Raw genomic sequence first — 17,188 nt, forward strand, 5'->3', positions numbered from 1 at the left:
GTGGAGGCGGACTGTACGAAGGTGTGGAGGCGGACTGTGTGAAGGTGCGGAGGCGGACTGTACGAAGGTGCGGAGGCGGACTGTATGAAGGGGCAGAGACGGACTGTGTGAAGGTGCGGAGGCGGACTGTACGAAGGTGTGGAGGCGGACTGTGTGAAGATGCGGAGGCGGACTATGTGAAGGTGCGGAGGCGGACTGTGTGAAGGTGTGGAGGCGGACTGTACGAAGGTGTGGAGGCGGACTGTGTGAAGGTGCGGAGGCGGACTGTGTGAAGGTGCGGAGGCGGACTGTACGAAGGTGCGTAGGCGGACTGTGTGAAGATGCGGAGGCGGACTATGTGAAGGTGCGGAGGCGGACTGTGTGAAGGTGTGGAGGCGGACTGTGTGAAGATGCGGAGGCGGACTGTATGAAGGGGCAGAGACGGACTGTGTGAAGGTGCGGAGACGGACTGTATGATGGTGCGGAGGCGGACTGTATGAAGGGGCAGAGACGGACTGTGTGAAGGTGCGGAGGCGGACTGTACGAAGGTGTGGAGGCGGACTGTGTGAAGATGCGGAGGCGGACTGTGTGAAGATGCGGAGGCGGACTGTATGAAGGGGCAGAGACGGACTGTGTGAAGGTGCGGAGGCGGACTGTGTGAAGGTGCGGAGGCGGACTGTGTGAAGGGGCAGAGACGGACTGTGTGAAGGTGCGGAGGCGGACTGTATGAAGGGGCAGAGACGGACTGTGTGATGGTGCAGAGGCGGACTGTGTGAAGGTGCGGAGGCGGACTGTGTGATGGTGCAGAGGCGGACTGTATGAAGGGGCGGAGACGGACTGTGTGAAGGTGCGGAGGCGGACTGTGTGAAGGTTCGGAGGCGGACTGTGTGAAGATTCGGAGGCGGACTGTGTGAAGGTGCGGAGGCGGACTGTGTGAAGGTGCGGAGGCGGACTGTGTGAAGGTGCGGAGGCGGACTGTGTGAAGGGGCAGAGGCGGACTGTCTGAAGGGGCAGAGACGGACTGTGTGAAGGTGCGGAGGCGGACTGTGTGAAGGTTCGGAGGCGGACTGTGTGAAGGTTCGGAGGCGGACTGTGTGAAGGTTCGGAGGCGGACTGTGTGATGGTGCGGAGGCGGACTGTGTGAAGGTGCGGAGGCGGACTGTGTGAAGGTGTGGAGGCGGACTGTGTGAAGATGCGGAGGCGGACTGTATGAAGGGGCAGAGACGGACTGTGTGAAGGTGCGGAGACGGACTGTATGATGGTGCGGAGGCGGACTGTGTGAAGGTGCGGAGGCGGACTGTGTGAAGGTGCGGAGGCGGACTGTGTGAAGGTGCGGAGGTGGACTGTGTGAAGGTGTGGAGGCGGACTGTACGAAGGGGCAGAGACGGACTGTGTGAAGGTGCGGAGTCGGACTGTATGAAGGGGCAGAGACGGACTGTGTGAAGGTGCGGAGGCGGACTGTATTAAGGGGCAGAGGCGGACTGTGTGAAGGTGCGGAGGCGGACTGTGTGAAGGTGCGGAGGCGGACTGTGTGAAGGTGTGGAGGCGGACTGTACGAAGGTGTGGAGGCGGACTGTGTGAAGGTGCGGAGGCGGACTGTGTGAAGGTGCGGAGGCGGACTGTACGAAGGTGCGGAGGCGGACTGTGTGAAGATGCGGAGGCGGACTATGTGAAGGTGCGGAGGCAGACTGTGTGAAGGTGTGGAGGCGGACTGTGTGAAGATGCGGAGGCGGACTGTATGAAGGGGCAGAGACGGACTGTGTGAAGGTGCGGAGACGGACTGTATGATGGTGCGGAGGCGGACTGTGTGAAGGGGCAGAGACGGACTGTATGAAGATGCGGAGGCGGACTGTGTGAAGGTGCGGAGACGGACTGTATGAAGATGCGGAGGCGGACTGTGTGAAGGTGTGGAGGCGGACTGTGTGAAGGGGCAGAGGCGGACTGTGTGAAGGTGCGGAGGCGGACTGTGTGAAGGGGCAGAGGCGGACTGTGTGAAGGTGCGGAGGCGGAATGTGTGAAGGTGCGGAGGCGGACTGTGTGAAGGTGCGGAGACGGACTGTATGAAGGGGCAGAGACGGACTGTGTGAAGGTGCGGAGGCGGACTGTACGAAGGTGTGGAGGCGGACTGTGTGAAGATGCGGAGGCGGACTATGTGAAGGTGCGGAGGCGGACTGTGTGAAGGTGTGGAGGCGGACTGTACGAAGGTGTGGAGGCGGACTGTGTGAAGGTGCGGAGGCGGACTGTGTGAAGGTGCGGAGGCGGACTGTACGAAGGTGCGGAGGCGGACTGTGTGAAGATGCGGAGGCGGACTATGTGAAGGTGCGGAGGCAGACTGTGTGAAGGTGTGGAGGCGGACTGTGTGAAGATGCGGAGGCGGACTGTATGAAGGGGCAGAGACGGACTGTGTGAAGGTGCGGAGACGGACTGTATGATGGTGCGGAGGCGGACTGTGTGAAGGGGCAGAGACGGACTGTATGAAGATGCGGAGGCGGACTGTGTGAAGGTGCGGAGACGGACTGTGTGAAGATGCAGAGGCGGACTGTGTGAAGGGGCGGAGACGGACTGTATGAAGATGCGGAGGCGGACTGTGTGAAGGGGCAGAGACGGACTGTATGAAGGTGCGGAGACGGACTGTGTGAAGGTTCGGAGGCGGACTGTGTGATGGTGCAGAGACGGACTGTGTGAAGGGGCAGAGACGGACTGTATGAAGGTGCGGAGACGGACTGTGTGAAGGTGCGGAGGCGGACTGTGTGAAGGTGCGGAGGCGGACTGTATGAAGGTGCGGAGACGGACTGTGTGAAGGTGCGGAGGCGGACTGTGTGAAGGTGCGGAAGCGGACTGTGTGAAGGTGCGGAGGCGGACTGTGTGAAGGTGCGGAGGCGGACTGTGTGAAGGTGCGGAGACGGACTGTATGAAGGTGCGGAGGCGGACTGTGTGAAGGTGCGGAGACGGATTGTGTGAAGGTGCGGAGGCGGACTGTGTGAAGGTGCGGAGGCGGACTGTGCGAAGGTGCGGAGGCGGACTGTGTGAAGGTGCGGAGGCAGACTGTGTGAAGATGCGGAGATGGACTGTACGAAGGTGCGGAGACGGACTGTGTGAAGGTGCGGAGGCGGACTGTGTGAAGGTGCGGAGGCGGACTGTGTGAAGGTGCGGAGATGGACTGTACGAAGGTGCGGAGGCGGACTGTACGAAGGGGCAGAGACGGACTGTGTGAAGGTGCGGAGATGGACTGTACGAAGGTGCGGAGGCGGACTGTGTGAAGGGGCAGAGACGGACTGTGTGAAGGTGCGGAGACGGACTGTACGAAGGTGCGGAGGCGGACTGTGTGAAGGTGCGGAGGCGGACTGTGTGAAGGGGCAGAGACGGACTGTGTCAAGGTGCGGAGATGGACTGTACGAAGGTGCGGAGGCGGATTGTGTGCAGGTGCGGAGGCGGACTGTGTGAAGGGGCAGAGACGGACTGTGTGAAGGTGCGGAGGCGGACTGTACGAAGGTGTGGAGGCGGACTGTGTGAAGATGCGGAGGCGGACTATGTGAAGGTGCGGAGGCGGACTGTGTGAAGGTGTGGAGGCGGACTGTACGAAGGTGTGGAGGCGGACTGTGTGAAGGTGCGGAGGCGGACTGTACGAAGGTGCGGAGGCGGACTGTATGAAGGGGCAGAGACGGACTGTGTGAAGGTGCGGAGGCGGACTGTACGAAGGTGTGGAGGCGGACTGTGTGAAGATGCGGAGGCGGACTATGTGAAGGTGCGGAGGCGGACTGTGTGAAGGTGTGGAGGCGGACTGTACGAAGGTGTGGAGGCGGACTGTGTGAAGGTGCGGAGGCGGACTGTGTGAAGGTGCGGAGGCGGACTGTACGAAGGTGCGTAGGCGGACTGTGTGAAGATGCGGAGGCGGACTATGTGAAGGTGCGGAGGCGGACTGTGTGAAGGTGTGGAGGCGGACTGTACGAAGGTGTGGAGGCGGACTGTGTGAAGATGCGGAGGCGGACTGTATGAAGGGGCAGAGACGGACTGTGTGAAGGTGCGGAGACGGACTGTATGATGGTGCGGAGGCGGACTGTATGAAGGGGCAGAGACGGACTGTACGAAGGTGTGGAGGCGGACTGTGTGAAGATGCGGAGGCGGACTGTATGAAGGGGCAGAGACGGACTGTGTGAAGGTGCGGAGACGGACTGTATGATGGTGCGGAGGCGGACTGTATGAAGGGGCAGAGACGGACTGTGTGAAGGTGCGGAGGCGGACTGTGTGAAGATGCGGAGGCGGACTGTATGAAGGGGCAGAGACGGACTGTGTGAAGGTGCGGAGACGGACTGTATGATGGTGCGGAGACGGACTGTGTGAAGGTGCGGAGACGGACTGTATGATGGTGCGGAGGCGGACTGTATGAAGGGGCAGAGACGGACTGTGTGAAGGTGCGGAGGCGGACTGTACGAAGGTGTGGAGGCGGACTGTGTGAAGATGCGGAGGCGGACTGTGTGAAGATGCGGAGGCGGACTGTATGAAGGGGCAGAGACGGACTGTGTGAAGGTGCGGAGGCGGACTGTGTGAAGGTGCGGAGGCGGACTGTGTGAAGGGGCAGAGACGGACTGTGTGAAGGTGCGGAGGCGGACTGTATGAAGGGGCAGAGACGGACTGTGTGATGGTGCAGAGGCGGACTGTGTGAAGGTGCGGAGGCGGACTGTGTGATGGTGCAGAGGCGGACTGTATGAAGGGGCGGAGACGGACTGTGTGAAGGTGCGGAGGCGGACTGTGTGAAGGTTCGGAGGCGGACTGTGTGAAGATTCGGAGGCGGACTGTGTGAAGGTGCGGAGGCGGACTGTGTGAAGGTGCGGAGGCGGACTGTGTGAAGGTGCGGAGGCGGACTGTGTGAAGGGGCAGAGGCGGACTGTCTGAAGGGGCAGAGACGGACTGTGTGAAGGTGCGGAGGCGGACTGTGTGAAGGTTCGGAGGCGGACTGTGTGAAGGTTCGGAGGCGGACTGTGTGAAGGTTCGGAGGCGGACTGTGTGATGGTGCGGAGGCGGACTGTGTGAAGGTGCGGAGGCGGACTGTGTGAAGGTGCGGAGGCGGACTGTGTGAAGGTGCAGAGGCGGACTGTGTGAAGGTTCGGAGGCGGACTGTGTGAAGGTGCGGAGGCGGACTGTGTGAAGGTGCGGAGGCGGACTGTGTGAAGGTGCGGAGGCGGACTGTGTGAAGGTGCGGAGGCGGACTGTGTGAAGGTGCGGAGGTGGACTGTGTGAAGGTGTGGAGGCGGACTGTACGAAGGGGCAGAGACGGACTGTGTGAAGGTGCGGAGTCGGACTGTATGAAGGGGCAGAGACGGACTGTGTGAAGGTGCGGAGGCGGACTGTATTAAGGGGCAGAGGCGGACTGTGTGAAGGTGTGGAGGCGGACTGTGTGAAGGTGCGGAGGCGGACTGTGTGAAGGACTCGTCTCAGTGCTCCAGCACTTTGCAGCTATGAGAAAACAGATTTTTTTAAAAACCCTCCAGCCCTCACACCATATCGCCTCACCCTCCACACACCCCATGCTATCCCACACCCCTCTACTCACCCTCAAAGACCTCTCATACCCTCCATGCCAACAAGTGCCTCTCTACCCACCCCATAGCCCTTCACTGCCCCAATGCCCCCCATCCACCACCCTTGTCCCTTACACCCTCCATGCCAACTCATCCAGTATCCAAATTGGCAGACCTCAGGGTCCGTGCTGGGATGGAATAAAATAAACACTAAGATAAAAGCAAAATTACTGCGGATGCAGGAATCGGAAACTAAAACAGAAAATGCTGGACAATCTTAACAAGTCTGACAGTATCTGTGGAGAGAGAACGGAGGTAACATTTCTAGTCTGGTTGACTATTTGTCAATTGACTGGAGTAGTTTATTGCTTTGCTGTGGAATTCCTAATGGGTTTCATGGTGATGTAAGGCAAACATGGTGCACAAGCTGAGGCAAGAGGACAAGATCAAAAAGATCAATTAAAAAAATTAAGCATCACTGGCAACAGAGTTTCAAAGGTCAAACTTCAGACAGGAACTTTGGATTCAAAAGCTAACGTTGGGAGCAGGAGCAGAGTGTAGCAGTTGCAGTTTGTTCAATGGTCACTTATATTGCTGTACTCACATACCACCAAATTTCCTTGTTTCGCCTTTGCAATAAAATCAACATTGCAGCCACCAATCACCACCTGTGGATACGGGAAAAAAACAGGAATAGACTCTCAGGCACAAACAATCCGGTTAGGTGCAATTACTGTCAGGTGTCAGTTCAAAAAGAGTTGCATTTTCTCTATTTTGAAGGCAGAGGTGGATTGATTCTTGGTAAGTAAATGGCTGATGTCTTGTTATGCTCTTGGCGTAGCATAAGCGGCTTCCTTGATGTTCACTCTGACAAAGGAAGGTTCAGACGTGGAGATAACTTCAACATGTTTATTAAACTATTTACAATTCTCCTACTCGGGTTCGCCACTATTGTTAATCCTTCTATAGCTACTCAGACTGACAAACCAGTCTGCTACAATCCACGAGGTGGGTGTGATATTGAATCAACCCTGTGTCTGTACTCACTGAGTGTCTCCACTGGAAAGAGCCAGATCATGTATGCTGTGTCCTTTATATATGGGTTGGTGTAATGCCCCCCTGTGGTAATGTCACCTCTGTGTGTATCGTGAATGCCCATTGGTCGTGTCCTGTTTTACTGACCTATTGGTTGAGTGTCTGTGTGTCATGTCTCTGGTGCTCCTTCTAGTGTCTAGCTAGTCTACGTGTACTTACATTAACCCCTTGTGTATCTACAGTGATGCATATCATCACAGCTGGTAGGTTATCGAGTGTAGATGAAGTGCAGAATTGAGGTTACTATCAGCTGGCGGAGCAGCTCGAGGGGCCAAATGGCCTGCTCCTATTCCTTGTTCGTACATTCCATTGTTTCTGATATTTTATTTAACATTAAACTGATTGTTGCAGTGAGAGTGAATAGCATTATATCAGCAGAACTAACCGTGTGAGAAACTCAACATTTTAAGAATTTTCTTTCTAATTCCTCTGCAAAAACATTTAATCCCCTTTCCACAAGCATTAACTTGTGAGAGTGGGTCGTGTTTCTCTATCACATCAGAGACTAAATGAGAAATGCAAATATATTATCAGACTGTAGCATATTTCAGGAATTTAAATGCTGCATGTTAGAGCATTAAACTGGTCTTTTGAATCCAGGATGATTTAGTGCCTTGAACAAGCTCCTAAATATGTTCTTTTTATAACTGTCAGCTACAAAGTCCTACCACCGGGCTGCTTAGAAGTGCTCTACGCACTCTGCATGGGGCGGAACGGTAGCACAGTGGTTAGCACAGTTGTTTCACAGCTCCAGGGTCCCAGGTTCGATTCCTGGCTTGGGTCACTGTCTGTGCGGAGTCTGCACGTTCTCCCCGTGTCTGTGTGGGTTTCCTCCGGGTGCTCCGGTTTCCTCCCACAGTCCAAAGGTGTGCAGGTTAGGTGGCTTGGCCATGCTAAATTGCCCTTAAGTGTCCAAAAAGGTTAGGTGGGGTTGCTGGGTTACAGGGATAGGGTGGAGGTGTGCGCTTAAGTAGGGTGTTCTTTCCAAGGGGTAGTGCAGAGTTAGGAGGAAATGACACAATAGAACTGTAACTTACCAGCTTTTCGTGGGCACCAAGCTTTTCCCTCGGTGGTTGTGACAGGGTGCTGTACTTGTGGTAACTCTGCTTGGTGAGGGCACATGCTATGCGGCTGCCCACCTTTGCATTGTTTTTGATGAGGGCAATGTCTTTTTCAGTGTTAAAGAGTAAAGGTGAATAAAGTGCTTGCTGTTACCCGTCTGGTAAATTGCTAGAAGTGTGGCTCAACTCAACAAATCCCTGCAATTTTCTATCATAACTCCATCCAAGTCAATATTCATCGGGAGCTGAGGGAATCGATGAAAAATACCCAATATAGTTGGTGGAATTCTCCCCTCACTCCATAATCAAAGAAAACTTCACAATACTGATTCAATCTCTCACAGACCACACTTCCAACTCTTCGATCATTTACACTCCACTGGAGGCTCAACTATCTCCCTGACAACCCAGAACGAAAAAACAGTAAACAAGTTTTTTTTCCCGGGAATAGAGAAACCACACTTTCCATGAAGTATTTGTTTGTGAATGGGAATGAAGATTACTAAAGGGAGAACAGACAGAAGTTCATGAATTTACATTGAACTTAATCAGCACAACACAAACTGATTTTGCGGGAAGGCTACGTGCTCAAAAAGCCATCACTCTGTGAAGGGAAAATAAAACACTGTTTGAACATGTTAAACACTGTAATTGCCCTCCAGGGTGATTGCCCTTTCTTACTCCCAGTCCAATCCACATGGCCTCATTTCTTGCTCCTTCTAGCGTATCATTCTTCCTCTCAGGTGGGACTGTTTCTTTAAATACCGCGTCCCACTCCCCCACCCTTTCTTATCCTCCTTCTGTCCTGCCTGGAAACAAGAAATATTGAGCTGCCATTTTCAATCTTTTTTAAGGAAGTTTACGTAGTAGCCGTTTCATACTTCCAAGCGTCTCTGTGTCCACAGCTCAAATGTTTTATTCACTAGACTCCTCACATTGAAAAAGTACCAAGAGTCACTGAACGACTTCTTTGTTACCTACTTTCCAGCCATTGTTTTCTCTGCCTCTGATATTCATTTATTAATACTCGCTTGTTAATTTTGTGTCTGTGACCTCATTAACTATGTCTTTCATCATTTCAAAGAATTGTAGCAAATTATTCTCCCTGATTTCTTCTAATGAAGGTAAACTTGGTTCATTTGATGTACAATCATAATTTAAAGTCAACTTTGTAGCTTGTTTGATGTACCTTTGAAGATTGGTTGTCAAACTGCAGACAGGGTTCTGAATGCACCATCACCATTGTGTTATAGAGGATTAACAGCTTTAAGTTTCAGCCTTTGAAAATTATACCAGTCCATGTTTGGTTCAGTGGCTAACAGCTTCAGGCTAACCAGGAATTTGGGCAACCACACAACATTTCTTTGCCTTCTTCCCTGATATGACTGGCCTCCCTAGGGGCAGCACGGTGGCGCAGTGGGTTAGCACTGTTGCCTCACAGCACCGAGGTCCCAGGTTTGATCCCAGATCTGGGTCACTGTCCGTGTGGAGTTTGCGCATTCTCCCTGCGTTTGCGTGGGTTTCCCCCTCACAACCCAAAGATGTGCAGGCTAGGTGGAGTGGCCATGCTAAACTGCCCCTTAATTGGAAAAAATGAATTGGGCACCCTAAATTTATTTTTATAAAATGATTGACCTCCCTTGTAAAGAGCAGAAACGTGGTATTGACTCTTAGCTGGGCTATATTTTTGAGAATAGTAACTTGGAACAGGCAAAAGAAATAAGGGTGCATGTTAGTGGGGATCTAGGAAGATGCAGAGGGTGCAGTAGTTAAGCACACTCTCCTTTCACCAATGAGACCTTGTTTCAGAACCAATCCATAATGATTAAAAGATAACACTGATGAAATACAATGTCAAATTAAGTGTCATGATAGGGATTTATTTACCAGAAAACCTAATTCAGGATAGCGATAATTTAATCACCAAGCAAAGACAGAGGACTTGCCTTTGATGTGATGTAGTTGAAGTTTGCAATACTGAAAGAGATTGACACAGTCAATGCAGGAAAATTTGTCACTTTTATGATTGGTTTAAATACTAAGGGATATACGTTAACATTTTTGTGTTATTGACAAAAACAATAGTCTGAATCACCCCCAGTCTCTGTCGTTTCTTCCACCAAATCCAAAACCCCACCCATCCGGCACAATATAAAGACATACCAGATCAGGCCCATATGTGATTCCTCAGTAATTGGAGTGGCTGTCAGACTATAAAGTTAGCTTCTGATAAGTCAATCTCATACCTCAACCGTAACTACTGAGGCTAAAAATGCTTCTATTATGGCAGTATCAGCAAGTGAGAATTCATTTTTTCACTAATACATGTAACTATTCCAAATATACTTATACTTCAAGCAATGCGGGTCTCTGACACCACCTGTGTTCCTCTTGAGTGACTACCTTGACAGGGATGACCACAATAGCCTAGCATTGCTCTTAACTATGCAAAGTCTTCAATTTTTATATCTGGACCGACATAGTTCTCCTGTTCCTCGCCATATGAAATGAATCGAGTTAAAGACAAGCCGCAGGTTCAAAAATGGTTCAAAATATGAAGGATACTGGCAGTCAAAGAAATTCCTTTGGTGAGCTCATAAACTCTGTCCAGAATGAAGGGAGTAACATCCTTGCCCAGGATACCTTTGTTCCTGATGGGGGAGAAACAGGAAAAGTCATAGCCATGTCCCGTCTCCTCTCTTGATTAGAAATGTCCAAACTCTTTGCTTTCATAGCCACAACATGTGTAGACCCTGGGGAGCCTCAGGGGGCAAATATAAAAGTTTCACTCATGCTCCCTTAGATTAGCATATATCTCAAGTTGCTGAAACTGACAGATATTACTGTCCTGATTGAAGAATCATCCTTCTCATGAGATGAACAGGCTTTTCTGAACCTGCAAGCTGACAACATTCATACAGAACAAGCCAATTAATAAGTGATATGAACAAATGTAGCACTCAACTATTGCCCAGGTTTTGAGAGGCAGCTTTCTGACTCTAAGGAGTGTGTGAATGTGAGTTCACATTGTCCATGTATCTCATTGTTTGTGATGAACACACAATGAGATTAAACAGCTTTCAGTCGTGCTGATGGGGATGCATTAAGTAAGTCTGGTTGAAGGAAGGCCATTCATCCACACCTTAAGGGTCTGGGACATGTTGATTTAGTCACTGTTTATGGTAATAATGTGATTGAAAACTTAAGTAGACTATATAACCATGAGAACAGAATCGCTGGGAGAGACTAAAGTGAACAGAAAAATATCTTCTCGACTTCATGTTATCTGAAGTCTACATTTTCAATGTGGTGCTAGTATGCATAAAATTTAGAGATCAAAGGTAGAATTGATGCAAGAGCTTTGAGTAAACCACTATTTACTATAGTCAGGTTGAAATTGTGAGGCTTGGTGCCTAAGCTCTAATCAAAATTGTGAAATCAATACTAAAGAATCCTATAGTGATATGGAATCATATTCTATGATTTAGCTTACATAACAGGAGTTCTTTCTGAAGTTGTTATCAATGATGTCTGTATTGAAAGTAATGAGACAAAGTAGATCAGGAAAGCAGTTTCATCATCAAACAGATGCTGTAGTTTGGACCTTATCTGACCTGCTGAATGTTTCCACCAGGACCTTTTCATGTTCTAGCCTATGATTGCACTGTCTGTACAAGTTCAGTGGCTGGAGAGTTTCCACTTTAGAATGCAAGACTGAATATGCAACTTGTACAATGATGAATATGCAACTGGTACAACTCATTGTATTTCTCATGAGTGAAGATGCTAAGAGATGAAGCATTTCAAATGACTTTGGTTAAGAACAGGCAGACTCATAACTCAAACAAATTAACTGCTGACTCCCAGATCGAGGTTAAATCATGACTCTCTGCGAGACCCGCACCCAAACATGTCTAGTCTACATTTTGTTTGTTGATTATCATTGATAGTTCAGTGGTAGGATTCTCGCCTGCCATGCAGGAGGCCCAGATTTGATTCCCGGCCAATGCAGGGCATCTTCTTTTGTGGACGGCACGGTGGCACAGTGGTTAGCACTGCTGCCTCACAGGGCCAGAGACTGGGTTCAATTCCAGCCTTGGGTGATCATCTGTGTGGAGTTTGCACATTCTCCCCGTATCTGCGTGGGTTTCCTCCGGGTGCTCCGGTTTCCTCCCACAGTCCAAAGATGTGCAAGGTTAGGTGGATTAGCCACGCTAAATTGCCCTTGGTGTCCAAAGGTGTGCAGGTTAGGTTAAAGGGTCATATGATAGGGTGGGGGAATGGGCTTGGTGGCATTCTCTTTCAGAGAGTCAGTGCAGACTCAATGGGCTGAATGACCTCCTTCTGCACTGTGGGGATTCTATCATCAACAAAACCAGACAAAGTGCACAAACGTGAGACTTGGGTGATGAATTTTGTGATTGTCTGCTGTAACTTTAGCAGAAAAGCTGTATAAATGATAAACGGGTGAAACACTGTTAACACCAGTTTTCAGCTCTTTCCATGGTAATCCTAATGCAGACTGGTGAGGGAAATCTCCATGGAAATTCACCCCCAAAATATCATTAGTCACTAAATTACTTCCCAAGATTTTGTTTGTGCTTCTTACCTTGCTTCTTCCACAGCCTGCTGGATTGCATCATCAATAACCAGACCTGATGCTGCCTGCTCCTCTGGAATAGGTACAGCTATCAGCACACCGCTGTCCTGGCCAAATTTATGTGCATTGGCTATTGAAATTAAATAACAAATACTTTCACTTTATTGTCCAATCACGTGTAGTTCCCCCAGTAGTTTAGAGCCCCCAGTAGATTAGAGCTGTCAGTCCTGCATTAGGAAAGGAAAGCTATGCAGGGAAGCTATGACTGGCTCTTAAAATGCTATAAAATCCCTGATATACATAAATTGGCCATTTGAACATTCAAATCAGGTTTTAAATTATTCCATTTGTTTGCATTACTGGTGGCTCTTGGGTGAATATTTTCTTTCAATTTCTTATTTGAAAGCAGATTTGATACAATTGCTGTAAACCACTACAAACCTATCATCTTAAGGTAGCAATGGATATGTCAAATTTACTTGAATTTCAACAAACTCAAAGACAGCTCAAACCCAATGGTCCCTGACACGGTCACTGGTCATTCCAGACACTATACCCTGCTGGTTATTTACTCACACCTTGTTCTACCTGTAAATGGAGTTGTCCAGCCTTTGAGATGATATACATCCTGCTCATCACTGAACCATATGCAGTGCCTTTACACTCAAGAAAGCTTGGGCTGAAATCAGACATTTCTCCATCGATGTTGAAGAGCCGAAGCAAACACAAAACAACTATTCCCTTGGTAAGTGCACTGTTATCATTAAATTTGCTAAAGGAAGGAATTTCTCTTACCTTTTCCCTCCTCTTCTCCTGAAGGCACTGCCTCTGGTTCACCGTCTTATGCTACTTCACCCAAGTGGCAATTTTTAATTTGTGAAATTAACTGCACAGATCCGGAATGGAATCCATGACTTTATCCTCTTTCCCTCAGCCAATTTATGGCCGATTCGGAAAGTTAACTCAACAGCAACTGGCTGGGGGGGGGGGGATTTTCCCAGATTACATAGTTCATTCTGACACACGGCTTTGCACTTACCGGAGGGATTAATCAACTGTGATCTAAATCAACAAATTGGAACAGTTGTTGTCACTGCCATAATCACGTGTCAATGTTTTGACCTCCTCTACATGGAGCTCTGAAACCAGTGGATGTGATGCAGATTTTCACGAACCATTTACAATGCATTATATATGATGCTGAAATTCCTGGGAAAATGAAGAAACCATAACCTACCGATAAGTTGGGCTGCTTCTTCTTCATCAGTGACATTGTAAGCAGATTGAAAACCACTTTTTGGAAGAAAGAATGCTGGGAAGTCACGTGATTTTCCAAATGTTGCCACACATACCCCATGTGTCTCCTAAAGCAACAAAAGCAGAGAAGATTATACAGAATTACAGAACCTTGCTGAAACTTTACTTTCATCTTGCGCCACTCCAAATGTTCACCACCACCTCAAACAACTGGCTGATCCTCGACTTCGTCAGGTGCTCTCTGTGTACTATCTTTAGCTGTATCAACCCCAGCCTCGCACATGAGGTTGAGGCATTCGCCCTCCGCAGCATCTCACACCACAACCCCTCCTTCAGCGCCATCTTCAGCTCCTCCCACTTGGCCTTCACCCCTTCTAGGGATGCTATATCCTCCTTCAAAACCCTCCCAGAGATCGTCGACATCCCCCCCCCACCCACCCCTCCAACCCAATCACTGACAACATCCCCTCCAGCAACGAGGAGGGGGTGCCACCCGAAAAATCAGAAAAACCTTTTTTTTTGCAAAATCCCACAGCTGCATGTACATGAAACCCTCCCCAAGCAGGACCCCAAATGTCTCCCCAACTCCTCCAAACCTGCGAACCGTCCTTCCAAAAACATCTCCATCACCCCTCGTTCCTCCCATCCCCGAAACCTCGAATCCATCCTCCCTGGCTCAAACCCAGGGTTCCCTCGGATCGGCATCAGCTTTGACCCCCACCCACAACTTAAAGTCCTGCCAAAATTGGCTCCATATTTTCAGCGCGGCCACCACCCCGAGATCGTCCTTGGAGCAAACCAGGGAGCAGCGCCGTTGCCAGCGCCCGCAACCGTGACCCCTTACAAGAGCCTTCCTTCATCTTCACCCACAAAGCTTCAGTCTCCCTGCTCCAACCTGGCAACTTCTCAGTGTTCACCGCCCAATGAGAGCATTAACATGTTCAGAAAGGTCAAGCCCCCCAACTGTTGCCCTCTCTGAAGTCTCCCATATCCTTGCCACATTACCTGTCCACACAAACGATGAAACAAACGGATCCATCCCCGTAAAAAGCAATTCGGGCAAAATGACCATAGAACATAGAACATAGAACGATACAGCGCAGTACAGGCCCTTCGGCCCTCGATGTTGCACCGACATGGAAAAAAAAAACTAAAGGCCATCTAACCTACACTATGCCCTTATCATCCATATGCTTATCCAATAAATTTTTAAATGCCCTCAATGTTGGCGAGTTCACTACTGTTGCAGGTAGGGCATTCCATGGCCTCACCACTCTTTGCGTAAAAAACCCACCTCTGACCTCTGTCCTATATCTATTACCCCTCAATTTAAGGCTATGTCCCCTCGTGCTAGCCACCTCCATCCGCGGGAGAAGGCTCTCGCTGTCCACCCTATCTAACCCTCTGATCATTTTGTATGCCTCTATTAAGTCACCTCTTAACCTTCTTCTCTCTAACGAAAACAACCTCAAGTCCATCAGCCTTTCCTCATAAGATTTTCCCTCCATACCAGGCAACATCCTGGTAAATCTCCTCTGCACCCGTTCCAAAGCTTCCACGTCCTTCCTATAATGAGGCGACCAGAACTGTACGCAATACTCCAAATGCGGCCGTACCAGAGTTTGGTACAGCTGCATCATGACCTCATGGCTCCGGAACTCAATCCCTCTACCAATAAAGGCCAACACACCATAGGCCTTCTTCACAACCCTATCAATCACTGCACTGAATTGAAAATAAGAAGCGGGGCAAAAGGTTCATCTTAACCACTGCACCCAAATGCCAACAATAGGGGATCGATAGATCTGTCTTAATCCTTCCCACCAGACTTATAATGTTTAGTTTACGAAGTCGGGTCCAATCCCGAGCCACCTGCACTCCCAAATACCTAAAGTGGGTTGTTGCCACCCAAAATGGCAACCCCCACCCCAAATCCCACCCCGGGAGAAGACAAAACACCCACTTTTCCCCGAATTTAACTTATAGCCTGAAAAAGCCCCAAATCTCCTAAGCAGTCCCATTATATCCCCCACTAAAGATCCAGGGTTAGAGATATACAGCAAAAAATCATCAGCATACAGGGGCTCCACCTTCCTCACTATCCCCCTCCTTTTACCCGAGCACCTCAGCATTATAACCAGCGCAAACAGAAGGGGGGACATAGGGCATGCCTGCCTCGTTCCCCTATGCAATGTAAAGTACCCTTTTGTCAATGTCATTGGATCATTATACAACAACTTCACCCATGCCACATATTTAGGCCCAATCCCAAACCTTTCCAACACCACAAACTAGCTCCTCTCCACGCCTTCTCCCCATCCAGTGCCACCCACCTCTAACTCCCTCCCTTCTGCCAGAGAAAGCACCACATTCACCAGACACAGCAGGTTCGATGACAACTGTCTGGCCTTTACGACGAAGTCTGATCCTCCCCAAACACCTTCGGGAGGCACTCCTCCAACCTATGTGGCAGCACCTTTGCCAATATCTTAGCATCCACATTCAACAGAGATATTAGCCTGTACGACCCACACTCCACCAGGTCCTTGTCCTTCTAAAGCAGCAATGAAATGGATGCCTGACCCATTGTCTCTGGCAGTGTCCCCTTAGCCACAGCATCCTGAAACATCTCCACCAACAGCGGTGCCAACGTATCCATAACCATTTTGTGAAACAGTACCACAAAACCATCCAGCCCTGGTGCCTTACCCGCCTTTCCCTAATCGCTACTGATCTGAACCGTTACGAGATTGATTCAAACTTATTGCGTAAAGAATGGAAAAGAGTTTCATCTGCCAGACTAGTCTGAATTCAAAATCAGTTACGATATTTCTTTATAAATGACAATCTATGAGCCACTTTACCAAGTATTCCAGTGTTCGTCCTATATCCAGGATGGATTTGACTCCTGCCGAGATCACAGTAACAGGATTACGTCCCAGTTCAGTCAGATCTGTGCTTATATCTAATGCTGGAAAAGTAAAATAACGGTATCATCTGTTAGGCTCACAGGAGTTACTCTGACACCAGTCTTGTGGGATATTCCATGGAACAATTCCTAGTAAGATGTAGTAATGTAAAATGAATTTAACACACATTGTCCACTTAATTATGTATTGAAACTCCCCAAAATGATGGCAAAAAGATGCAGATTGTGTAACTGTTCACAAAATGTTTCTAGAATTGTAGTTATACCTCAAATGATCAATGGGTAGTATTTTTCAGCTCAATTATCAGTCATGACACAAAATTATAAACTACTACAGAACAAGCATTCAGCTCAATCAGTCCACCTTGGTGCTTGTTCCCCACATGAGCAGTTATCATAATCCCATGTCCCAACTCCATTTCCATATCCCTATATCTTCCTTTCCTTGCTGTGTTCCTATATTTAATGGTCTCCAGGAGTGAACATATCTGTGCCATAATAACCTGTCCAGATTGAACATTTCCATTGGAGAACTCTCTCTCCCAGAATGAATGTATTTGTCATGTTACGCCCTTCCTAAAACAGTGTTTCTGAATTGTATCACCCCCTCCTGGATTAAGTGCATACAGACAGGAATGTGCTCTCCTGGATTGAGTATTTCTGGTCTGTACTGCCCTCTCCTGGAATCAGCACATCTGTACTAGATGTTTATAGACCTGTGAGCTTGACGTCAGTGGTAGGCAAACTG

General features: G+C 49.3%; 1 protein-coding gene across 3 annotated transcripts in view; it reads right to left on the reverse strand.

Annotated features, from left to right (window-relative positions):
* The window catches only part of zgc:136858 (uncharacterized protein LOC678543 homolog), a 159,847-nt gene that overhangs the window by 92,706 nt on the left and 49,953 nt on the right, over nucleotides 1–17,188 (reverse strand). For all 3 annotated transcript variants that reach the window (XM_038780951.1, XM_038780952.1, XM_038780954.1), the window contains 6 exons: nucleotides 16,376–16,482; nucleotides 13,492–13,618; nucleotides 12,264–12,384; nucleotides 10,220–10,305; nucleotides 7,631–7,761; nucleotides 6,107–6,166 (listed from right to left, as the gene is read on the reverse strand). In XM_038780951.1, the coding sequence (XP_038636879.1) occupies nucleotides 6,107–6,166; nucleotides 7,631–7,761; nucleotides 10,220–10,305; nucleotides 12,264–12,384; nucleotides 13,492–13,618; nucleotides 16,376–16,482 (632 nt within the window). The remainder of the gene's footprint in view (nucleotides 1–6,106; nucleotides 6,167–7,630; nucleotides 7,762–10,219; nucleotides 10,306–12,263; nucleotides 12,385–13,491; nucleotides 13,619–16,375; nucleotides 16,483–17,188) is intronic.

Source organism: Scyliorhinus canicula, chromosome 20 (genome assembly GCF_902713615.1).
Source record: "Scyliorhinus canicula chromosome 20, sScyCan1.1, whole genome shotgun sequence".
NCBI classification, from domain to species: Eukaryota; Metazoa; Chordata; class Chondrichthyes; order Carcharhiniformes; family Scyliorhinidae; genus Scyliorhinus; species Scyliorhinus canicula.